This window comes from Carassius gibelio, chromosome A7, assembly GCF_023724105.1.
Source record: "Carassius gibelio isolate Cgi1373 ecotype wild population from Czech Republic chromosome A7, carGib1.2-hapl.c, whole genome shotgun sequence".
In the NCBI taxonomy this organism is placed as follows: domain Eukaryota; kingdom Metazoa; phylum Chordata; class Actinopteri; order Cypriniformes; family Cyprinidae; genus Carassius; species Carassius gibelio.
This window is the reverse complement of record NC_068377.1, coordinates 29,876,683-29,901,551: the sequence shown is the minus strand read 5'-3', so window position 1 is coordinate 29,901,551 and position 24,869 is coordinate 29,876,683. Positions and strand designations below refer to the sequence as shown.

The 24,869-nt window shown below is 37.8% G+C and overlaps 3 protein-coding genes across 4 annotated transcripts; 2 read left to right on the top strand and 1 right to left on the bottom strand.

The window, feature by feature from the left end:
* Positions 1–444: 444 nt before the first annotated feature.
* Positions 445–4,702, top strand: LOC128017140 (TERF1-interacting nuclear factor 2). Of its 2 annotated transcripts, none has more exons than XM_052602367.1 (7): positions 445–902; positions 1,265–1,467; positions 1,717–1,815; positions 1,974–2,069; positions 2,336–2,446; positions 3,055–3,175; positions 3,362–4,702. In XM_052602367.1, the coding sequence occupies exons 1-7, from the start codon at positions 872–874 to the stop codon at positions 3,523–3,525; spliced, it is 825 nt and encodes a 274-aa protein (XP_052458327.1). In that variant the 5' UTR covers positions 445–871; the 3' UTR covers positions 3,526–4,702. The 2 variants fall into 2 exon arrangements, with proteins under 2 accessions (XP_052458327.1, XP_052458326.1); XM_052602366.1 differs by having other exon boundaries at positions 447–902; positions 3,298–4,702.
* A 234-nt stretch (positions 4,703–4,936) lies between these two features.
* On the bottom strand, positions 4,937–9,197 carry LOC128017141 (dehydrogenase/reductase SDR family member 4). Its single transcript, XM_052602368.1, has 9 exons — positions 9,053–9,197; positions 8,590–8,714; positions 8,220–8,397; positions 7,670–7,771; positions 6,358–6,428; positions 6,209–6,260; positions 5,946–6,080; positions 5,556–5,611; positions 4,937–5,201 (listed from the first exon to the last, which is right to left on the bottom strand). The coding sequence occupies exons 2-9, from the start codon at positions 8,655–8,657 to the stop codon at positions 5,087–5,089; spliced, it is 777 nt and encodes a 258-aa protein (XP_052458328.1). The 5' UTR covers positions 8,658–8,714; positions 9,053–9,197; the 3' UTR covers positions 4,937–5,086.
* A 1,958-nt stretch (positions 9,198–11,155) lies between these two features.
* LOC128017135 (embryonal Fyn-associated substrate) lies at positions 11,156–24,774 on the top strand. The gene is made up of 8 exons (XM_052602363.1): positions 11,156–11,302; positions 12,027–12,297; positions 14,288–15,649; positions 15,784–15,906; positions 19,664–20,545; positions 20,883–20,957; positions 21,570–21,821; positions 22,067–24,774. Exons 2-8 carry the CDS (start codon positions 12,286–12,288, stop codon positions 22,247–22,249), a joined length of 2,889 nt encoding a protein of 962 aa, XP_052458323.1. The 5' UTR covers positions 11,156–11,302; positions 12,027–12,285; the 3' UTR covers positions 22,250–24,774.
* The last annotated feature ends 95 nt before the right edge of the window (positions 24,775–24,869 follow it).

The following is a 24,869-nucleotide window of genomic DNA, read 5'->3' as shown; positions in this document are numbered from 1 at the left end:
TGGAAGTCGATCGGAACGAATCTCGGTGGGCATGTTCGACTCATTGCCCTAAAGGTCTGTAAGTATTTTGAAAGAAATTGCCCACAACATTGTCACCTCCCACAGAACACAACAAAGCAATTTGATTACAGCGCCAAATATTTTCCAAAAATGATAATGCATCATTTTACTGGAGTTTTACTGGCTGTTTCAATTACACTCTTCCAATAATTGCTTTTCTTACTCGTTGCATTTGGTCTGATGCTCCATGCCATGCTTAGCTCCTCGCTGTGGAACTTTTATTAACGATTTTCAGCCATTTCAATTACAATCATGCAATTATTAATTTCATTATTCATTGTTGCATTTGGTCTGATGCTACATATGCTTAGCTCCTGATGTTGCCGCTGGAGTGCTTGGCCCCGTGATTGCTGCTTGCAGCTATATTTTTCCTTGGGATTCTACACTACTTAAAATCGGAAGACCTTTATTTTGAAAGCCATTTTTTTGTCTACACCTTATAATAAAATGCAAAAGAAACCAGGCATTGTTTTAATAATAATACAAATAAATAAATAAATACATTTGTCCCTAAAAAGTTGAAAAAAGAAAAAAAAAAGAAGAAGAAGATGCTCTCCTTTTTACATTCTTCAGACCGGAAACAGAATTTCGTCATTTTGGCGCGAGAAATGTATTCCTACCGCGACCATCATTACGTTCTTATGAATCATCAGTTGTTTTTATAATCGTGGCGTATTGGATGTAAATATAGATCAAAGGACAGAAATCTGTTCAAACAAATGTTGCTGATGACTTCTAGTTCGAGCTGTATCAAATAACGTTAAGCGATTCCCAGAACACCAGAGTTGTTTATTTTCTGGACAGAGAAGCAATGAAAACAGCGACTAACACAATGAATGAAGGTGGGTCTGTGCAGTGTAACTTAGTTGGTAAAAATCTATTAAACGAAGAATTATCGTATGTTATGCGTTTCTCTGTAGTGCGTTTGTTTTTAGATGTAAGGGAATTTGTATGCAGATTTAGTTCAGCTAACATGTTAACTGTAAAGCGCACATCTAACGTTAGTTATAGAAGTGAATATCAGAGCAGTTAATATCTAGAATTAATGTCTATATGGGTAGTTCTCTCTCTCTCTCTCTCTCTCTCTCTCTATATATATATATATATATATATACACACACGATAACATGATGATAATGAATCATGATAATGAGTTGCAGTACAGATTTCTTATTCTAATTGTTTCAGATCTTATTTTCAACAGACGCCCCTCTACCCCTGTCAGCACTGCAGCTCATCGCTCCATCTTTACGCCTGATGTCCGCAGCCATGTGGAAAGTGATGCTGCAGAGAGACACAGTGCATTATGGGAAACTGGAGGAGACCATAACAACACTTTGCGAGACTGTCCCGGGGCTGCTCTATTACAGACATCAGGCCAGGCTGACAATTGGTTTGCGGGCACTGGTGAGATTACGGAAAAGTACTGCCTGCATCAAATATGAAAAAACACCAGTAGCATGTACTTTTTTTTATGCTGCAATCTTTGTTATTCTCAGTTATGTACACATGCACTGTACATTGTCCATTACTGTTAGAGCTACATGTGGTTCAGTGAAGTAGTCTCCGTCATATATTGAAACTTTGTTGTTTTCAAAGGTTTTTAGTCTGTGAATGGTAAAGAGATTTCTTTGCTTTTTATCCTGCTAACCTAAGATGATCTTGGAAGAGCTTCGTCAGTCAGATCCTCCTGATGCTCAGCGTGTCCTCCAGGAGCTGCACAAGCTGCTAGAATCCTCCTTTCCCATCGGAAAGGTGAGTTTGGCCCTGACACTGGTGCAGTGTCTTGTTTGTCTCATCATGTTTTCCAGTTTTATTCTCATCTAGCTTCTTTAGAAGTTAAATAGTGTTTTTGGATATAATTTCACAAGAGTTACGTGACAACAAGTACTGTACCTTTCTTTTATCCTCAGATGAAGGATCAAAAGGTGGAAGAAGCTAAACGCAATTTCCAGACCCTGGTGTACTCTCTCTTGAAGAATGCAGCAGCCAGAAAACAGTTTTTCACTGTAAAACAAACACACACAAAAACTCTGAGAACTGCTCCACAAATACTCATTCACATCTTTCACCTGATATGTTTTCATGAGAGTGCTTTAAAACTTTTTTTTTTTTTCATTTATATATATTTTTTTCTTGGATATAGTATAAAATGTCTGTCAGTGACAGAAGGCATTTCTAAATTATCTGTCACTGGTTGGTAAAAGCCTAAAAATTTTCAATTAATGCAAACTTTTATTCATGTACACAAACATAGTTTTGTCTTTAACTCCAGGAGGAATTCCATCTTCACTATGGAGGAAACTATGTGGCCAATCTAGAGAAATTATTGTTGGAGTTTCTAATTCGACTGGATAAACTATTACCAGTTCCAGATCTTGCTCAGGTATAATTCATTATAAGGTTCAGAACAAAACCCTTTTTTTTTTTTTTTGGCTTTATGTATATCAGATCTTTTTTTTTCTTCCATTGCTGTTAGAGTTGGTTGTAGTTGTTTGTGTTTGTAATTTAAGGTGCTCTGTTCATGCCACGAAATTAACTTTTGGTGCTGTCATGGCATAATAGTAAGGGGGGGGGGGGGGTCACATGCGAATATTGTTTACTTTTTTATTTTTTAATTATACATTTTATTGTTGGTAAAATTGTCTAAAATATTTAGAAAGTTTGAAACACTTTCTGGCACACTGCCTTAATATAACTTTTTTTTTACATGTGAACTTTTGATGAATGTTTTAATGCTTTATATATCATATAATTAATGTTCAATAATAAAAAAGAGAGATTTTAAAGCGTGAGTTCCACGTATGGTCCTTTACACATATTTGCTTATAATTTGCCAAATTAAAGAAGTGAATTGCCTGATTAAAGTATTCAAGTGTGCACTTGCTGACTAGTGCCCTGCTTTGTCAAATGCTGATTGCGAGAGCTAATGCTGCTGCCACGGTTTTGTTTATGCTCAATGCTCACCATTTTGTATTGTGATGTCTTATTCAGACAGTCTCATGGCTCAGTAGTGCCCCTGCTGTTCTGGAGGAGTGTGCGCGCTCTGCATCGCAGCCCCAGCTCCTCAGGACTCTGCTGCAGCATGAAAGATGCCTTGGACACCTCGGCTCAGGTCTGCCTGGGAGATCATCAAGTCATTGCTCGTCTGGAAACAAAAGCTTGAATTCTTTCTTTTTATGCCCATAAGCATCTGTCTTGTCATCCTCTGTTTTTCTGTCCTTCTCTATGTTTCAGCATCTCTTCTGTCATCTACTGGAGATGTGATCCTGTCTTCCCTTTCCCTCCGTCTTTCTGGTAGAGTGTTGCAGACCATCCAATCGGAATCCACTTCCTTATGCAACAGGGTCACAAATCCTGCCCCGTCAACACCCAGAACCTCTCACAGAGCAGAGAAGAAAGCCCAGTCACAGGTCGCACCAGTTATTGGGTCCATTTCCAATGACACTCTCCCAAAAAAAGTGAGAGGGTAGCAAGTTTAGGACAAGAAGTTGAAACCGCTTCTTAAATGTCCAGAAATACCAGAAGCAAACAAAGATCATGTTCTAAAAAACAGGTTTTGAGAAGGATCCTGAAGAGGAGTATTTTGTCAGGAATATGCTGGTCACAGTGATCAGTCATTCATCTGGAAGTGAAGTAGAAGAAGAAGAAGAGGAGGAGGGGGGCAGCTAAGAACAAATAAACAGTAAGAAGGGGAATAGTGAGAGCCAACAAAGTTCCCAAAAAGACTGATGTGAGATGAAAAAAGAGGGAAAGATTTTACAAGGAAATATTTCACTAGGAGAAACCATTGAGAAGAGGAATTTTGAAGTTTATTTGAAATTATTATAATTAATTATTATTTTAAAAATTTGTAGTTGTTTGTGCAGTATTTTCTAATTCATTCTTATCCAAATTTGTGGTTCCCTAAGAACTTCTATTTGCTCCGCCAGCCCTGTGGTAGATTACAGGTAGATTTTTGTGTGATAAATGTCTCTAGTCACTAATATAACTTAACCAAGATAATATTATAGCTACAGCAAGTACACAAAAATTTTGTTCACACACACAAAATATAAATCATTTGTGGCCCTATATTATGTTAAAAACTAATTTGCATAGTCTATATTGCATTTAAAAATGCTATTTATATGCACTAGGTTAATAAATTAACTCCTAAACAACATGAAAGTGATCATTTACAAAAAGGCTTTTCAATATTAATCTTTTCCAAACACTTGGTTGTAGGGTTAGGTTTAATCTGTCCCTGAACTGTGTTTGGATCTGACTACTTTTATTCAATCAGCAGTATTACAAAACAAAGAGTGGTACATATGTGCCCACGCTGCTGGAGTTCTGGAATCCTGTGTTTTGTTCCACATTGCAGTTGTATTGGAACATCATTCTTGCTTAGACTTTGATGCAGTTTGCTTTTATAGATAATACTTGTATTAGTCATAAGTCTAAAGATTTTATTTACATATCTGAAGTTACTTGTCATGAAGTACAGTTGTAAACAATTAGACCTACCTGCTTTTAGGAAGTGTGCATTAATAATAATAAACATTTGTTTTATTTTTATTTTATCTGTATCATGTAGAATGATGTTGTTTTTGTTGTTGTTATATGTAATATTTTAATAAAGAATTTTGTTTTGCTGCTAGATGTTTGTTAATTTTGAGGGAAATTAATCATTCTGAACAAGGTGCCCTCCATTAGAGAAAATTTGAAAATATCTTCAGTCATGCTAGTTCCTATTTCTAATTCCTTTTTAAGCTAATCTAAAAATTATTATTAAAATAATAATGGCAGTAAACCCAAACGACTGGAAAATTCAATTCACTGGTGGAAATATGTTGGAAACTATACTTCAGAAAACTAAATGAATGTGACAAAATTTGCACAAAAAACAAATCATTTTATTACATTTAAAAGTAAACATGAATTTCTGCATCAGCTGTTACAAATGTGGTGGGTCACTGAATTATAAGGTTTCATTCAGATGTACAAGTACATGATTATTGTTCCTGCCTCTGTGCCACTCGTCTTACAGTCTGCAGTTCATGCCTCCGGTTACAGTGATAGTCTCTCCGGTGATGTATGAGGCTTCGTCTGAGCACAGGAAGGCAATCACACCACCTATATCTTCTGGCTGCCCAAGTCTAAGAGACAAACATTACATAAGAATCAGGTTTCCTGCACCAGAAAGCAACAAACAAATGAAAGCTTATGAAAATGAAGGAAAAGCTTGTGTACAAATACTTGAATGCTACCTTACAGATAATGGGATTGTTTTTTAAGACATTATCAATCATGCAGTCAACTGTATAAACGAACGTCAGTGGTGCATAATATTAAATATATAATATTTTTGTGGTACATAATGCTAGTGGCAAAATTTAATTTCCTACTCTTGATAATGCAATTCTCAGACATGACATTATAGTTGTGATTATGGCACGGTACTATTAGTTTAAAGCAATTTCATTCATTATCTTGACCGCAAACTGACAAACCTTTTTATGCTTGTCTGTTTCAAGACATCTTTAAGCACACTCTCATTTTCCCACATCTACAGAAGAACAGAAGCACAGGGTTATACAGATGAATATCGTAAAAACTAATTGATGTTAAAGATTATAATTAGACAAAGACAAGTTTCGGCAGCACTTTATTTTAAGGTGTGCTTGTTGCATGTGTTTACTATTAAAATAAGAATTCATTATGCATAATTACATGCAAGTAACCCTAAGCCAAACCCTATCCATATAGTAAGAACATGTCGTTAATTGTTTTATTAATCAGTACTTATACGTATAATTAGACTGTAACAAGGACACCTTAAAATAAAGTGTAACCTGAGTTTCCAAGAAGCTTTGAAAGTGAAATGTGTAGGAAATCCTTACAGCGGCACTAAAACGCGTCTTGATGATGCCAGGAGCAACACAGTTGATCCGGATGTTACTGTGGGCGAGATCAGGAGCAAGTGCTTTGGTTAAACCGAGCAGGGCGGTCTTACTCACACTATAGGGGCCCAGACCCTAAGAGTCAAAGAGTGACAGTAAGTGAACAACTAGTGCTGAATGGAAAAACAGCAGATAAAGTTTACAAAACCAATTAATGAAAACCACTTTAGTGCTATTAACTTTAGAGCAAGTAAACATCATACTTGCATTGGCTGGTACCCTGCGACAGAAGACACGATCACAACCGACCCACCCCTGAAAATTAAAAGGTCCAAAGTTAGACTCCGATATAAAGTTTATTTTGAAATACTTATGTTTTCTATTCCCCCCTCACATTTTTCACTTGTCTCACCCTCTTTTCTCCATGTGAGGCACAACCTGTTTGGTCAGAAGGAAAGAAGCTTTCACATTTACTCCAAGTATCTGTGGACATAAATCAAATGTCAGTACTGACACATATATACATATACACGTACATATATACACACTATATATATATATATATATATATATACACACACACATACATACATACATATACATACACACAGTCACTGGCCAGTTTATTAGGTACACATTGCTAGTACCTGGGTTGGACCCCCTTTTGTCTTCAGAACTACTTTAACTCTTCATGGCATAGATTCATCAAGGTGTTGGAAACATTCCTCAGAGATTTTGGTTCATATTGACGTAATAGTGTCACGCAGTTTCTGCAGATTTGTCGGCTGTACCTCCATGATGCGAATCTCCCATTCCACCATTTCCCAAAGCTGCTCTCTTGGATTGAGATCTGGTGACTGTGGAGGACATTTGTGTAAAGTGAACTCATTGTCAAGTTCAAGAAACCAGACTGAGATGATTTGAGCTTTGTGATATGGTTCATTATCCTGCTGGAAGTAGCCATCAGAAGATGTAGACATAAAGGGAAGGACATGGTCAGCATTAATACTCAGCTCGGCTGTGGTGTTTAAACGATGCTCAGTTGGTACTAAGGGACCCAAAGTGTGCAGAGAAAATATACCCCACACATCATTATACCACCACCACTAGCCTGAACCGTTGAGACAAGGCAGGATGGATCCATGCTTTCATGTTCTTTACACCAAATTCTGACCCAACCATCTGAATGTTGCAGCAGAAATCAAGACTCATCAGACCAGGCAACGTTTTTCCAATCTTCTATTGTCCAATTTTGGTGAGCCTGTGTGAATTGTAGCCTCTGTCTCCTATTCTTAGCTGACCGGTGCGGCACCCAATGTGGTCATCTGCTGCTGTAGCCCATCTGCTTCAGGGTTCAACGTGTTGTGTTTTCAGAGATGGTATTCTGCATACCTTTTGTTGTAACGAGTTATTATTTAAGTTACTGTTGCCTTTCTATCATTTTCATCCACACAACTGATGCTCACTGGATAGTTTATATTTTTTGGACCATTCTGTGTAAACCCTAGAGAGGGTTGTGCGTGTAAATCCCAGTAGATCAGCAGTTTAAAAAAAAACTCAGACCAGCCCGTCTGGCACCAACAACCATTGAGTTGCTGACATGTGATTGGCTGATTAGCAATTTGTGTTACCAAGCAATTGAACAGATGTACATAATAAAGTGACCGGTGAGTGTGTGTATACATATTATAGAAAAAAAAAGTTTATCAAGGCTAATAACTTACTTTGTCCCAGACTTCTTCTGTGGATTCTAATATGTTCCCAAAAAATGGGTTCACAGCTGCATTAGACACCAGTATGTCCACACCACCACACTGTTCAACTGTCTGCAATAAAAAGTAACAGCATTTAAATACAATTTATTCACAATATATGTGACCCTGGACCACAAAACCCACAAACCCGAGACTCAATTTTTCTAAATTGAAATGTATATACATCACATGAAAGCTGAATAAATAAGCTTTCCAATCATGTATGATTTGTTGGAATATGACAATATTTGGTCAAGATACAGCTATTTGAAAATCTGAGGGTGCAAAAAAACAAAAGTTTATATATATATATATATATATATATATATATATATATATATATAGAAAATCGCCTTTAAAGTTATCCAAATGAAGTTCTTAGCAATGCAAATTACTAATAATGTATATATTATACATTTGCAAGTTTCCACAGTCCTTTTGGGTTGATTATAACAGATATTCCTATGCATGAAGTTTTAACTAAATATTTGCTAAAAAGAGTGATAAAGAAACTCCTCACCAAATTAATGAGCTTGTCTCTATCTTCTGCTTTCCCCACATTACATGTGGTGCCTATAACTTTTATATTTTTGCTGCGAAGGAGTGACACAGCCTTGTCAACGTTGGCTTGACGTCGACTGCTCACGACCACATGTGCTCCCCTCTGACCCAAAGCCTCCGCAGCTGCGAGCCCAATCCTGACATGATCAGTGGGTACAAGGGTCTGTCAGCATGTTATGTAAGTATTTAGGATGCATCATTTATATTTACATATGTTTTAGTAGTTGCATTGTCCGTTATTACATTGCTGTGACAGCTATACACCCTTTTGTTTAAAGGATCTGAAACTAAAGAACAGTTGAATTAAGAATGGAAATAAAGCATCATACCCATCTGTGGATGCAGTTACTATAGCAACTCTTCCTGACAAATTAGGTGATATGTGATGGGACATCATTCTTCTGCCAGCAACAGGATTTGACCAAAGGCACCTGGTTACAGAATTCAACGTTGCCTTGAGACAGAGAGAGAGAGAGTCTGAATAATAATTGCTACAGCACTATGAAGGAAAGTGGGTTAAAGGTCATACTGAGAAAAAGTTATAGGTGGACAGAACAGTTTTCCCGTTAACATTAATTACATTCAGTGACAGGCAGTTGAGGTGAGAAAGTGCTTAGGTGAAGTACTTCAGAAACCAGTAAGTTTTGCTGCTCAACGTTAACAGTATTTAAACAGAGCTAACTGCACAACATGGTTGAGGTGAGCCAAGAGCTTATTAAGTTGTTTTAAATCTTCCTAAATTATGAATAATAATTGTGACGTATAGGTTAGTAAGAAGAAATAGAGCTTTACCTGCGAGATGAGAAGCTCTGTTGTTCCGGTGGCACTTCGCAAGTAATAAAAATCAACGCCTCTCTTACGTCAGTACCATAGAAATATTACAAACTGGTAGAATGCGTATTGTGACTCAGAGAAAGGGTCTCGTTTGTCTCGCGTAGGTTCATGGCTTTTATATTTGGCTGTCCTGTGTTGGATGTCTAGTTGTAAGTCCATGTGTGCTATTCTGTTTTTTTCCCCTTCGGGGTGGTTTCAGTTGTGTTTTTGTTTATTTTGATCATTTATAAATAAAGAATATTCATCTGTCTGCACTTCTTCGCCTCTTACAATCCCTGACAATCTGCAATTCGATGGCTACTAATGTTTCTCTGGTATCATTAATCTGGTGTTATTGTGTTGCTATTGCACAGACCGCTAAAGGAGCTGCGTGTAGATCATAGATTATATGTTGAGTCAATAATGCTTGCGTGGTGCCTGTAACTTTTTACAGCGCTGGTCACAGCTAAGTGTGATTACTGGATGGTTGACTGGATTATATATATATATATATATATATATATGTATGTTAATATTATATAAATTTATAAGCGATATTTGTATTGATATGTAAGATAACGTATTAAAAGTTGGGATTAAATGGTTCACATTTTAGTTTACAAAAAACAGAATAAGGTCAGTGGAGGAATCAGCCCTCACGCGCCCTCTTGAGGAAGATGGTAGTCTCAATGAATCTTTATTGATTAAAATGAAATTACTCCATTTTTTTTTTAAATCCATTTAATATTGATATTATATTAGTAAAGTATTTTATTTCAATTCAAGTAAACTTATAATAGCTCACTAAATGTAGATTGTAGATTGCACTAGATATATTATATGATCACATTGTTTACTGTTAAAATTGTATGCACATGTGCAGGTGCAAAACCAGCATTTGTCCAGCATTTATCCTGTACAATTTTTACATTTATCACTGCAGTGGTCCTTTTAGTAAAAAATAAGATATGGTTGGAGCTGAACAGAAGAGCGTCGTCTTTCTTGATCAGTTGCACGTCATGAGGTCAACAAATATTTAAACAGCACTAAATACCTTGGCAACGACCCTGCCCATTTGTTCTGTAAAAAAACTTTGTGTTTGTTCAACATGCAGTTCCTGTTGTTAAATCCTGTTGGTCAAGGTATTTTAGAATTGTTTTTATTATAAATTGTAAATCTTACTAAGCAGCATAAAGAATGTGGTTACAGCCCACAGGAACCCATCTCAGATAATGACACTTATTATGCTGAACATGTTCAGATTAGATCATCTAAATGGCTTTCTGGGTTTTGTGGCCATTGTTTTCTTGAGACACTAAAAACTTAAGTTCTTATTTAAATTCCTCTGATGTCCTCTTTGTTATCTAATGTTTTTAAACAGTTGCCCAGCACATTGAATCAGAGCATGTATACTGCACAGCCAGTGAAAGTCAATTCACATAACATAAAACATCTTTTAGAAATGTGAAAAAAAGTGCAATTTTCAAAAAGGCTTTTATTCATCATGGTTAGTAGGCCTATACATTTTCATATTCGCTTTATTATACATTTTCAGTTTTTATTTTATATGCAGGTAATTGAATACCAGCTAATGCACAACACGTCTTTACATTGCATTCGATTTTATTTTATTATTTTATTTTATTTTATTATGGTGTGACAGAAGCATCCTAAGGAGCCATCAAGAGGACATTCCTAGGACATCCTAGTTAGAAAAATATTTATACTTGTTTGATGTAATTCTGGACAGAAGTTTACATTAGAGGCAGCTGTAACCTTCAGAAGCAGCACTTGGCAATGTTGGTAAAACAAATAAAATTTACATTATGACAACTACCATAAGTGGACAAAAATAACAAGACCAGATAGACAGATAGATAGATAGATAGATAGATAGATAGATAGATAGATAGATAGATAGATAGATAGATAGATAGATAGATAGATAGATAGATAGATAGATAGATAGATAGATAGATAGTCCTCCACTAGAGGGCGTGAAGCACTGCAGGAATCGTGCTGTGTTGTGCTCACTGTAGGGGGAGTGAACACATGCGCTCAACTGTAATTCAAAACCAAGAAGGCCAGGGTAGGGCGAAGCGAGACGCCAATCCCCAAAGAAAGAAAAGAACAACAACAGCCGTGCATTACAGTCTATTGAGAAGATATGATTTGCTACGTTTGACTCTACTTTTGTATTTCCAGATGATATTTCTAGAAATGTGAACGGTAAGACGATCATTGTTTATTTAGTAAACATTTTACACTGGCTGTATTATCGCCGCTTGTTTGCGTCCTTGCGACTGAATTAAAATGCATGTCGTTTTTTGAAAGAACGTTTATTTATATGCCTAATGCATTTGGCACTGGCTAAGCCGGAGAATGGGAGCTTTTCTTGTTTTCTTTATTTTAGTCCTCTGTTTGTTTCATTGGGGTTGTCCTGCAAAAACGAAACACTGAGACGTCTTGAATGGAAAACGAAACGTGGCTCAGGACTTTGATTTATGTTTTTCTGTTGCAGCCTAGTGCAGCTTAATCTATTAAAATTACTAGTCCTCTTTTTAATAAAAAATATGTTTTTAAAACCAGCTGCTTAAGTGATTTTATTTAGGTTTCATTACTTATATGTATAAACAAACATTAATGACCAAATATGGTAAAATATTTCCAGTTATATTAACTAATAATTACTAAGTTATGATATCATATAGCCCCTTAATACTCTGTCCAATCAGGGTGGGTAAATTTAAATACCACATTACAGCTGTACTTAAAAGTTAACAGACAAATTCCCATGAAATAAGATCTTTTTTTTTCTGAACTTCATTGGTGGAGCCCCACAGCTGGTCTGACTAGTTTAGCTGCTGCAGCTGACTGTTTCTTAAAGTGAACTCTGTGTTACTAAGACACTACTGTGCTATTGATCTAAAATGCTTTTATTCTGATCCTCCAGGTTCAATGTGTGCGGCGGCAATTGTCATATGTGTTGAAAGTCACAAACTGCAAAGGACAACGGTCATGTTTTTGAGAAATTGATCTTTCTGGATAGAAAAGACCTATTTACCACCACTGCACGGTTCAGGTTAATGGAAAACCAGATCTGCAAAACATACAGATGAGTCACACAGTGCACATGTAAACGGGACACAGCCTCTGTGGAGAGCACATGTGGAGTTAACGCATCCTAAAACGGCAGAGACCCAGCTTCAGTCATGTCTCTATCAGTAAGTTTGTTTTAAGTCACCACTGTAAAACTGTTCAGTCCTTAAAGGGATAGTTCACCCAAAAATGAAAAATATGTAATTAATAACTCACCCTCATGTCGTTCCAAACCCATAAGACCTCCTCCGTTCATCTTCAGAACACAGTTTAAGATATTTTAGATTTAGTCCGAGAGCTCTCAGTCCCTCCATTGAAAGTGTGTGAACGGTATGCTGTCCATGTCCAGAAAGGTAAGAAAAACATCATCAAAGTAGTCCATGTGACATCAGAGGGTCAGCTAGAATTTGTTGAAGCATCGAAAATACATTTTGCCCAAAAATAACAAAAACTACAACTTTATTCAGCATTGTCTTCTCTTTTCCGTGTCTGTTGTGAGAGAGTTCACTGCAATGTAGTGATATCAGGTTTGCGAACGAATCATTCAGTTTAACCAGTTCTTCTTGAACCAGTTCACCAAATCGAACTGAATCGTTTGAAACGGTTCGCCTCTCCAATAAGCATTAATCCACAAATGACTTAAGCTGTTAACTTTTTTAATGTGGCTGACACTCCCTCTAAGTTCAAACAAACCAAATTCCCGGAGTAATTCATTTACTCAAACAGTACACTGACTGAACTGCTGTGAAGAGAGAACTGAAGATGAACACCGAGCCAAGCCAGATAACGAACAAAAGATTGACTCGTTCATTTTTGGGTGAACTATCCCTTTAATATTCATATCCCCTGCTAGTATGTAGAAGGGGGAACTGGGGCTCAGCTTGCCTCAGAGCACCACATCCCCTGGGGGCAATGAGAGGAAGATTTAGAGGTATAAAAGGGGATGACAAAAGGACCTAACACTGGGGGACAGATGTTGAGCCCCACCCCCACGAGACTTCCTCATTTTCATCAACTCAGCTCCTCTTTCTCTTAATCACTAATTCTCTCTTTCCCATAATCACAGACCTCTGCTTTTACTTATGCATTCTCTCTATCAATATTGATTTATCCATGAAGGCAGTAGTGTGGTGTTCTGAATACAAAATACCTTGAGGCAACCCATTGCTTTTGTAATGTCACTCTAACTGTACAGATCATATGCGTTGCCCTTTCTGAAGCCTTTAAGTGAGCAGTTCTTCTGTAGACTTTATGTATGCTGAGAATTTAGGTCAGCAATTAAATTGCTATGTACTGACCATCTTTTTTAAGTCAACTATGAGACTCATTAGGTTTTTTTTTAGTGTTGACCATGGCCTTAAACTTCCCTTATGTTGTCATGATGATGTGCTAGTTCTGTTTAAGTAAAAGAGAAGACAAATTGATTTGGTTACACAGGTTGATGAACCTGGTTGATGTGGCCAGGTTAGATCCTCTACATCATAGGTCTTCAACCCTTATTCCCAATCATGCAATCGTGAAGAGCTTGATTTGCTGCTCCTCGTGTGGTTAATTAGGGTCTTAGCTTAACTCTGCAGGACAGTGGGTCTACTGCTCTACGTTGTTTCCTGTTTTTGACTTGCCTTATTAACACAATGCAGCTCAAATACTGTGGAAGTAGAGTCAGCTAAAGGCTCAGATATATTCAACTGAGTACATTGAATAAAAACAATAATTGAATTATATTGTTTGCAGTCTAGTGAAATAATAATTTCTCCTTCTCAATTGCTGTCCTTTCCTGTTCCCATTGAAGGACTTGTTTAAAGCCTTTCTTCTGTCTGTCTCACTTTTTTATTTATGCAGGATTTTATTATGTTTTGCTTCCATGGTTTTATGTTTACATTCTTGCATTAAACAGACGCTTTAATCCAGAGCAATTTACAATAGAGGAACATGAGCAATTTGTCACAGAGCCAGCAATATTCATAGAGTACAATGCCATGTTCATTAGAAACCTAGACTAAGCAGCTAGTCCAGAGGTGATTTTTGTCTTGGTAGGGTTTATTTAAAGTTTTGTCTTGGTTTCTTATCTTCCTCCTCCTCCTCCTCCTTTTTTCTTTTTTTTTGGTCTTGTAGACAGTGCTTGCAAAGGCACTTTTTGACAATGCCGCTGAAAGCCCAGAGGAGTTAGCGTTCCGCAAAGGTGATATCCTGATGGTACTAGACCAGGACGGTGGACCAGGGTGGTGGCTTTGCTCACTACATGGCCGTCAAGGAATTGCCCCTGCCAACCGATTATGCCTCCTCCGAACTGCACAGACTCCAGCATCAAGCACAGGTACAGACACCCAGCGAGTTCCTAGTGTGGACTCGGTCCATCTGTCGACTAACCAGCAGGGCAGAGTAAATGGACTGAGCACTGAAGATTCAGAGGGGGTGTATCTCACACCACCCAGCTTAGCTGAAGGGGTGTACCAGAGCCCTGGGGCTGCTCCTGCCCCTGCCAGTTCTGGGGAGCTATGTCACCTTGATGGAGGAAGGCCACAATCACATTCTAGTTCCGGAACCAGGCCTTGTCCAGATTGGGGCGATGTGGGTGTGGCGGGACAACCCCGTTCACCCTCACTTAAAGAAAAGGGTGGCGAGTCAGGGACCCTCTACCAGACTCCCACCTCACCTGCGCCAGTGGCAGCACAACACAGATCACAAGGTGCACTGACATCCGATTCAGTGTACCTGACTCCAAGTGCTGTTCCCAGGTCTGCTGCTGAAACAGCGGAAGAGGCGAGGTATTTAAGTCCACGAGATGCAGGGGCCAGTAGCTCTGATGGATGCTACTTAGTGCCTAGAGCAGCTGTTGCTGCATTGGCCAGTGAGAATTTATATCAGAGTCCTACAAGTGGTGCCCCAGTTGCAGGACAGTGTGTGCCAAGAATGACTTCAAAACTTACGAATGGGATTGCACACAAAAGCAGCCCATCTTCTTCTACTAGTCCTTCTCAGAATAAGACTGGCCTGGATGCCCCAGGGAAGTACCAAACCCCAACTCCACCTCGGGATGCTATATCAAGGACTCCTCAATCTGACCGCAAACATCCCGCTGGAACTGTAGGAGTGTCTGGAGCTTCGACACCAGGCCAGTATCTTAAGCAGACACCTCCCTCTGCCCAAAGATCCCAAAAGGGTACTACTTCAACTCCTCTTGTTGGTCAAGGAAAGTCTGGAGTACCAGGGTCCCCAAACTTTGGCCGCAAACCCCCTCCACCAGCACCTCCTGTTAGAAGTGTGACCAGGAAGGATTTACCTCAATCTAACTCAGTTCCAACTACCAAACCTGTTCTCCTGGCCAACCCTGCACTCCCACAGACAAACGTACTAGAGGAAGAGAGACAGGGAAGTATAAATGGACACATGCAAGTGGACGAGATGAAGAAGAACAGTGAAATAGTGACCAAGAGGGAGAGTGCAAGTTCTCAGGATGAGAAACTCAGTGAGGAGGTGAGCTAAATTAGAACTTGATTGGAAAGAGGTGTAGTTTTGTAGATTATGGATGAGTTTTCTTTAAAGAGATAGTAGAGATGATGAAATAGATGGCGAGATAAGATTTTGATGCTTATTTTTGTGTTCTTCAGGTATATGATACACCTCCAACAAATAGGTGGCAGCATCCAGTTCCTAAAGTGCCTTCTGAGGAGGAGGATGGGATCTATAACACCCCTCGCGCTGTACCCCTACACACTGACCAAGCCTCAGAGGTAAGAAGAAATCAAACACTGAAGGGAAATGCTAGGCAGAATGTTGATCTTGCTCTTATCCATACAATAAAAGTAACTGAGGATAGGGGTTGTCTAGCTGCAAAAAAACAGGCAATAAACACCATAGAAGTATTCATACAATGACTTTTCAAGCCATACGATAGATTTGTTACCAAGCTCTCATTTATCTTTTGGACTGCCACACATTTAAAAGTGGTACATTGAGACTGACTGTGAGCCACTCATTTAGCAGTGTTCATTAGCTGATGGTGTATAAAAGTATTGGAGTCTCATATGTACCATATGAGTATGGCTGCATTTATTTGATAAAAATATACAATCAGAACATTAATATTGTGAAATATTTTTTAAATTGAAATAATTTTTTAAAAATATTTTATGTTATATCAGGGTTTCCGCGGGTCTTAAAAAAAAGTCTTAAATTTAGTTGTATCAAATTTAAGGTCTTAAAAGTCTTAAATTGTACAGGAAAGTCTTAATTATGATTTCAAGAAGTCTTAAATTTGGGGATGGAAAGAGCAGAATTGCGATATGGCTGAATGTGACGATTAAACTTCAAAAGGCTAACGTTATGATTTTATTAAATAAACATGAGTGTTGCACGTTTGAAGTTCGGTGCTGTGCTACTTTGTGTTCTGCTGTTACCATTGAAACATTTATATTCTACCAAAAGCTCCACCTGCTGGCAGAATGAATCAGCATTTTCAATAAAACTTGTTTTGTTCAGAGTTCAGACCAATGCGACAATCGACCCATGTTTTCAAACTGCAAACACGCAGAGTTTCAACTCGGTCTTGCAAACTTACAATTTTACAATTTCTAACGTCAGTTTTCAATGTTTAATGTTTAAAATATCTAAACATTATTTATATATTAAAAGTTAAAGTACTTCATGTTCCTCAGAACTGCATTAAACAGTGTGTAAATGCATCTAAATGACACTTGTAATGCTTCTTCGGTGTTTCCTCTGCATTACAAAGATCAGTTTTGTTGATAGTGATTTCATTTGCTTGGTAAAAGCCCAAATGCAAGAATTTGACTCAAAAGATGGTGCACACTTTTAGAAAAATGGCTTAAAGGTAAAAATGGCCATAAAACTAGTTGGAAATGATTAATTTCTATTATCGCTGTGAACTTACCACACAGTAGATGAATAATATAAAAAAATTCAGGAGCACAATCAGAGTTAAGATACACACTCTATAGCAAAATATTATCTAATTACTGTTATCTATAAAATCCCAGAAAATGATCGCGATATAATTTTCTTGTCGATATCGCATAGCCCCTAATTTACATTATTTAATTGATATAATATTTTATTGATAATAATTGTTAAAATTAATATAAAAATTAATACTTTTGACTTTAAAGGCTGAAATGTAAAGTTTAGCATTTTATAAAACTTATTGTGAAAACTTGTATCTGAACTGTTAATGTGCATTTTACAGTTTAATATGGTACTATAGACATTGCCCAACCCCGCTCATATGGTATTCATTTTATTTGTGCAGGTCTTAAAAAGGTCTTACATTTGAGCTTAAAAATCCTGCAGAAACCCTGTATGCAAAGCTTAATTTTTAGCAACCAGTCTTCAGTGTCATATGATCTTTAAGGAATCATTTTAACAGGCTTTTTTGATGCTAAATACATTTTCACGGTTCAGAATTATTTGATGAATATAAAGTTCAAAAAAATGTGTATTTGAAATTCATTTGCATAAAAAAAATCTACTTTTTAAGTATCAGAGTTTGTGCACATTTACACATAATCTCCACATATTCACAGAATCTCTCCTTTGTTTTTCCTCTCGCTGTTTGTCATTCTCTCACTCCTCTACTGTTCCTTTGCTTTTAAACCACACCTTTTTTCTGCTATGAGCTAATCCCATGTAACACTTTTTCTCTTGTTCACACAAGTCACAGCCGCCTGTCGCGTTGCCCAGATCAGCCAGACCCATGTGGCTCTACTCAGTCCTCCACCCACCGTCTTCCTCTCTCCTTTCCCTCTGTCATTTGTCTTATTAATCCTTACTGAATCCTTAGCAATGGATTTTTGTGCTTGTGCAGAGAATCAGTAAAAGTAAAGTAAATACATGTAGTGTCTGTATAATTGTTTAATAAGGGATTTTTTACTCTTAATCAATATATATATATATATATATATATATATATATATATATATATATATATATATATATATATATATATATATATATATATATTAGGGATGTGCATCTCCATAACTGAGGCCGATGCGATACGCATCTCGATGCATAGCCAACGATACGATACATTAAAGATACATGAAGCAGCTAGCGATGCGATACGATACGATACACCTCTGTTACAATGCAGTGCGATCCGATTTCGATTCGATTCAACACGATTCGATGCGGTATGATGCAATGAAACAAATCATGATATGCATTTCATTATGTTACAGATACTTTTATTTCTTTGTTTCAGACAACAAATCATAAATTAACTTAAGTGCCTTCTGATTTGTAGTGCATGACCCTTATACAAATAGGCTTTGGTAGTGCAAAAAAATATTAAATAAAACCAATTTTTTTTTCCTGTTTTGTCCCTACTTAAACTTTTAAAAGCTCAAACATTTAACAGTGAAACAATTTAAGGATGCTGCTCAGAGGTAAACTGAAGAAAAGTTCCATAACATGCTAGCAGATGAATGTGCTTTCAGCAGACAGGCTTACTCAGTGAACAGAAAACAGGTGCTATTTTGACATAACCAATAATAATATGAAGTACCAAAAAAAAAAAATGTGTCAGTTATTTCATAACTGTATTCAAATGTAAAAAAAATAATAATGAAAATAAAATAAACTAGTATAGGCAGTCACAGGCTGCTGTAAACCAGACTCATCAGATGAAATTTAACTTAAATATGCTCTTTTAAGGTTTTTCTTAAGAAATATCAGTTGATCCGAGCAGAACTGTTAGGCAACTTCGATTGAAAAAAAGTTTTGATCGTTTGCTCACCCGGCGTCCCGCTAGCAGTGGCAGGTTCGGCTAAATCCGAGTGAGAGGAGGAGGAGGAGGAGGAGGAGGCGGCCGGCGTCTCCAAACTCACACCGTGTCGGCGCTTCAGGTGTGTTGTCAGATTTGTCGTGCAGCCTGTATATTTTATAGCGGCACGACATATTTTACAAATTGCATGGGTTTTATCAAGATTTCCAGCTTTCTTATAAAAGCCAAAGTGTTTCCACACACTGGATTTGTAACTACTTGGTGGAGGATGCAACTGCTCTACCTCTGCCATGTTAATCTAAATCTATGTGACTTTCTTGACACGCCCCGGTCTCTGTGGTGTTGTGAAAGGCTTACGTCATCACGCAACAGTGAAGAGAGACGTGCTTGAAAAACAGTTTAGAAGGGTGAAAACAATCTAAAAATATTATTCCTTTTCTAAATAATGAAAGTATAGTTATCTACTAATAATTATAAAGAAATAAATCTGGGTTTACCGATGCAGATATGTTAGAAACGATGCATCGCGATACAAAAGCCAATTTGAATCCGATGCACACTTTTTAAACCGATGCATCGCATCTTTAACTTTTTAAGCCGATGCACCGAGCGAATCGGGGAATCTTCCCATCCCTAATATATATATATATATTTATGTCTGTTCTGGATCCAAAATCAGTTTTAACTCTAAAAATTAAAACTCTTTAAAATTAGTAAACAGTGAGTAACTCTTTCATATTTTTCAGATTTATGATGTTCCCTCTCTGGCCCTGAATTCCTCCTCTGTGGCTGGAGATGCAGAGGATGAGGATGTGTACAGTGTTCCCAGTCTTCCTGGTTTACCATTGGAGGCAAGCGAGGGATTAACTGCAGAAACTGCTGTAAATGGATGTACCTATTCAATTTCCAGTCCTAGAAAGCCAGACTTAACTTCTGAAGATGTGTCAGAACCTGATGGAGGCATCTATGACATGCCTTCCCTCACTCTAGAAATCCCGACATGCCGTTTATCTGTGTCAAGCACCGGCTCTGGGGACATCCAGTGGAAAGCATCTCTCTCTGCTCTTGTCCAATCAGCCCTGACCTCTTCCTCTGTCACCACCACCCCATCAGGTGACCTCGCCTCTGCATTGACTGAGATCCTCTCTGTCTGGAAGGCTGGGCATGTTGGTGATATTCCTTTAGTTCTCCAGCAGGCATGGTCCCGTCTCTCTGACCTCCTTCCTGCCCTTTCGGTGTGTGGCACTGCCCCTCCAGCCGACGGACTGCTCACGATGGTCCGCTGTGCCCTTGAAGACTCCGTCTCCCTTTTACAAAATCAAGTGCGACCTCGTTTACCTTCCCAGGAACCTCTGTCCCGGAGACCTCTACCTGCTTTGCCGGTGGCAGAGGTCAAACCGATCACAGGGGACATGGGATCACGGAAGAGCAGCTGGATCCAGGAACGACCCCTGCCGCCTCCACCACCCGCAGCCTTCCCTTTGCCCCCGACATCAGTTTCTTTAGCCCCGACTGTGGGAAGAATGGAGGATGAGGAACAAGGGAATGTGTATGCAGGAATCGGCCTGACTCCTACACCCCTGCCCTCATATCCTGTAGGTGATAGTGTGGGATACGTCAAACTGCAGGTTAGACAGCTGTCTTATGCATGAATATAATGCCAAAAAAAAGAGTAAATATTCCCACTTTTTACATCAGTTTTTATTCAAGTATTAACACACGAGTTCATCAGGCAAAGAGCCGAAGCACTTTACTTGTCAGATACAAAAACATTGGTTAACAATAGTAACTTTGATGCCAAACTTTTAAAATTTTCTCAGGATTTATCATTCTGTCATATTCATTCATTTTCTTCTGTTTTGACTATCTGTTCATGTTTTGGTGCCTGTATTCACTTTTGTTGAAACATTTCTGTGGTCTGCAGTTCTCTTTTTGTGGACATTTACATTTTTGTTGTTGTTTTAGGGGAAGCCAGAGCCTCTAGCAGACACCCATACAGAGCACAGTTCTTCACAGCGTATCACCACAACTGATAATAAAGTAAGTCTTTGATTGTTTGTTATACTCCCAAAACTCACACAAATCAATATTCATTTAATGACTCAATAAATACAGACTTCTTGACCATAAGCAACTTTCAAAAACACTTAAAAAACTTTTGGACATAAATGTATGTACATTTGATCTGTACTTTGCTCACTATTTTTTCAGCATGTTCAGCGATATAAAAAAGCCAATATTTATTATATTAAAAAAAACCTATAAACCTGTGTAGATAGAAGATATCTTGTCTAAATTTTGGAAGAATTCAACCTACAACCGAGCTCATAAATTAAAAAAATAATTAAATTAAAATTAAATTTAAGCATTTAGCAGACACTTTTATCCAAAGCGACTTACAGTGCATTCAGGCTATTAATGTTTTACATATCATGTGTTCCCAGGGAATTGAACCCCCAACCTTGCGCTTGCTTGCTTGCTAGCGCAGTGCTCTACCAGTTGAGCTACAGGAACACAAATAAATCATAAATCATAGTTGAACTACTCCAAGCCTAATGAAAAGAGTGTAATTCTCTAATTATGGACTTTTAGGTATCTTTATAGACAGTGTTTTGTATGTTTACATGAATTATGTTCTCTGTTTCTCTCCAGCTGAGTCCTTCCCCTTCAGTCTCTCTGTCTCTGGAAGATTCAGAGCTGCTCTCCTTCTACTCCAACCAAAGTCTCTCTCATCTTACTTGCCTATCCGATGCCATCGATTCCCTGTTCACAAGTGTCCAAGGGAACCAACCACCCCGAGTCTTCGTGTCCAGGGGGAAAAGTCTCATTGTGACTGCGCACAAACTTGTCTTTATTGGGGATACACTTGCAAGGCTTCTCAGCTCTTCAGACCTCAGAGCAAAGGTTAGAACATAGATACTCTGGTTATAAAAGTTATTGAACGTTTCTGTTCTGTTCAGAAGTGAATGTACTTAATGATTCACGCCAAAACCAATCAAATTGTGAGTCATAGTCGAGAACCCAAGGGCAGTAGTAAACATGAACAGTCTGGGAAGTGAACAAGCTTTTGGTAAACATGTTGACGAGTCAGTTTCCAGCAAAACAGATGAAATTATTTAAACACATTCACACACTGTTTGTGTCCTCAGGTCACCAGCTGCAGTGGACGCCTCTGCCAAGCTCTGAAGGCTGTTGTCATGGCAACTAAGGGTGCAGCCCAAAATTATCCTTCGGTCCCTGCTACGCAAGAAATGGTGGACAGAGTAGCCGATCTATTCCAGCATGCAGCTGGCTTCTCTGGGCTTTTGCAGCGATTAGCTGAGATATCTTGATGTTATTTGTGGGCGTGTGAACCTTTATTGTTTTCACAGTGGAATGCCTTAATAATTTTTTTTTTTTTTTTGAGGATGCATCAAAAGCATGTCACTGCTTGTATTAGTTCAACAGTGATGAAATTATCAAAAATGGTCGGTGAGTATACGTTGGAGTGTATCTTTTGGGTTTAACACTTTAGACATGTCTGTCTTTTTTTCTTGTTTTTTGGTGCCAAGCACACTTATGCATTTAAATAACTTATTGATGGATGTTTTGTTGAAGATGTTTGCAACCTCAGGCACATTTGAATAGCTTTATTTTGTCCCCTTAATCATATTGACAACAATTCGGTAAAAGTAGTCTTCTGTATTTAAGGGTGCTCTCGTAAACTGCTCTAATTTTTCAGTTTGTTAGTAAATGTGAAGTGGCCTTGATGTTATAGAGATTGAAGTGACTAATTTGACAGCCCAGGAGGTTTCAGTTGTGCTGCACATGTAACCAAAAGAGATCAGACTAACCTAGTCTCAAACGTTTAACAAAGAAGGAATACTTGATTATTTAAACAGACATGAAGAAAAACACTACTTTTTAAATGAGAGATTCAACGATGTATTGAATTTTTGGGAGAGATATCTTTTTTTTTTTTTTCACAATGCTTATTTAAAGATAAACCTGTCTGTCAGGTCCACTCAGCCTCTTTCTTCACACTCTGTTTCACTCCCTTATTTTTTCTTCCCGTAATTCTCACACTCCCACTTTTCCTTCACATGCTATTTTTAAATAAGCTATGCAGCATTTCTGAAAATGGCAATATATATCTAGTAGCTTCCATAGTGGGCATTGAAATCCCAGTGCTTACAATATCTTGTACTCAAACAGGCTTGGTTCTAATTAGAATGAACCTTGTGTATCTTACCCATTGAACAGTGCTAACACAGGTTGAAACATGCACCTGTTTCCCACCTGTCATGAAAAATCAAGTCGGTGTCATAAATGTACTGTCGTGTTTACAGGACGCCCTCATAGTCTGTATCTCAGAGCCCATTCCTGCATCTGTTAATTCCTCCATCTGCTCTCTTTTTCTGGCTCCTTCCCCCCTCTTTGTCTGGAAATACCCTCATCTCTTTTTATATTCAGGATCGACATGCTGGCCACCAGTGCAATGCTGTTGTGTTATTCTTGCTGTTCCTCTTCGGTTCGGTTTGACTGGTTCCTTGCATATTTACAGTTAATGACTCTTGCAATTTAATAATTTAGCTATAAAAAAGTCATAGTTTACATCTCAAGTAGCCTTCCCTTTATTACTGCCTTTTTGAAAAAGTGACCTTTTAAAAAAATTGGCAGTCCTATTTCAATGGATGCAGTGGAATTTTGACTAAAAAGTCCAATTAAGTTAATTAAACTGACCTTTTTCACATTTCCGGGCTTCTCAGAAGCGTAAGCCGTCATATTTCGGTTAACCCTGAACAAAGGTAGAATACCACAAATATTTTTTGCATTCACATTTTCTCAAATGGCAAAAGAAAAACTCTGCGATAATGTTTTTATGACTTTCAATAAAAGAAAATAAATCGAGAAAGACTGATAACAGCAGTAAGAAGAGAGAAAACCTGATGCAAATGTGATATGACTCAAATAATAGTGATAAAAAAAAATACAAATGTGGAAAAACTTTTAAGGATTTACGATGCTGAAAAGCATACTGTCTTGTGAAATGTGTTTCTTTTGGTTTACTCTGGTGCTGGGGTGTTCGTTAACTCGAGGCGCCATCTGGAGGACTTCATCAGTATTGCTACACAAAGCTCTCCTGTCCGTGTGTACAAAATAACTACATTACAAATATTCAAGCAAGCGTTCCTATCAGAAGACTCACTTATCTTGTTCGTCTCAAGCTCTTAAATTAAGTGCTTGCAGTAATGCTTTCAATTGATGGCCCTTTATAATTATATTTTGTTAATCAAATGCCTGCATGGCTTTAAGTTGTTTATTACAGAAATAATATGCACACATAACAGGGATTTTCATGCAACTTTGCATTAATAATTCAAAGTTTGCTTTAAGAATGTGATTTTTCTTTTCATTGGTACCAGAATGTATTTTGACATGCATAGTTTGTGCTTATTTACACTATGTCTATATTCATTTTGAGATTTTGTTTGTAAGACACACTCCACAGGTGGCATAGAGGGAGTCTTTGGTACTTGTCAAATGGTGAGATGATTCTTGAAAATACATTTTTGTTACAGAACAAAGTTGTGGTTATTTGAGTTGAGTTGTCTTGTGTTAAATTGTTTTATTTTTCTTGTTTAAAATGTTTATGCTTTAGTATGATTCGGGGATAATCAGCCTTTGCTGGTTTTGCTACTTCAACAGTCGGACAAGTTGAGGTTCAGCTCTTCTACCGACTGGTTTTCCAGACCAACCAGATAAAAAAAAGTCAGTAAAACCATTTAGGGAGGTTTTAGAAACTGAATTAGGCGTGCTTCTTGGAATGACTTATAAAGGACACAGGGGTCACAACATTAAAGGACTATGTAGTGCAATTTTAAACTGTTGCTGTAAATAAAATGGATGCAGTTCACAAGAAACCTAGCAGAAGGCTTCGTTCATGAACGTGCGGCCACTTGTATTTGTTTT

Bases quoted from the DNA above. Each gene is read 5' to 3' on its own strand.
- LOC128017140 (XM_052602366.1), top strand. From the start codon at position 872: ATGAAAACAGCGACTAACACAATGAATGAAG. The intron at 903-1,264 runs GTGGGTCTGTGC...TATTTTCAACAG, and splicing joins GACTAACACAATGAATGAAG to ACGCCCCTCTACCCCTGTCA. The intron at 2,070-2,335 runs GTAAAACAAACA...CTTTAACTCCAG, and splicing joins CCAGAAAACAGTTTTTCACT to GAGGAATTCCATCTTCACTA.
- LOC128017141 (XM_052602368.1), bottom strand. From the start codon at position 8,657: ATGATGTCCCATCACATATCACCTAATTTGTCAGGAAGAGTTGCTATA. The intron at 8,398-8,589 runs GTATGATGCTTT...TGATCATGTCAG, and splicing joins GTAACTGCATCCACAGATGG to GATTGGGCTCGCAGCTGCGG. The intron at 7,772-8,219 runs GTGAGGAGTTTC...TTTTTATTGCAG, and splicing joins GAGACAAGCTCATTAATTTG to ACAGTTGAACAGTGTGGTGG.
- LOC128017135 (XM_052602363.1), top strand. The intron at 15,907-19,663 runs GTAAGAAGAAAT...CATATTTTTCAG, and splicing joins ACACTGACCAAGCCTCAGAG to ATTTATGATGTTCCCTCTCT. The intron at 21,822-22,066 runs GTTAGAACATAG...TTGTGTCCTCAG, and splicing joins CTTCAGACCTCAGAGCAAAG to GTCACCAGCTGCAGTGGACG.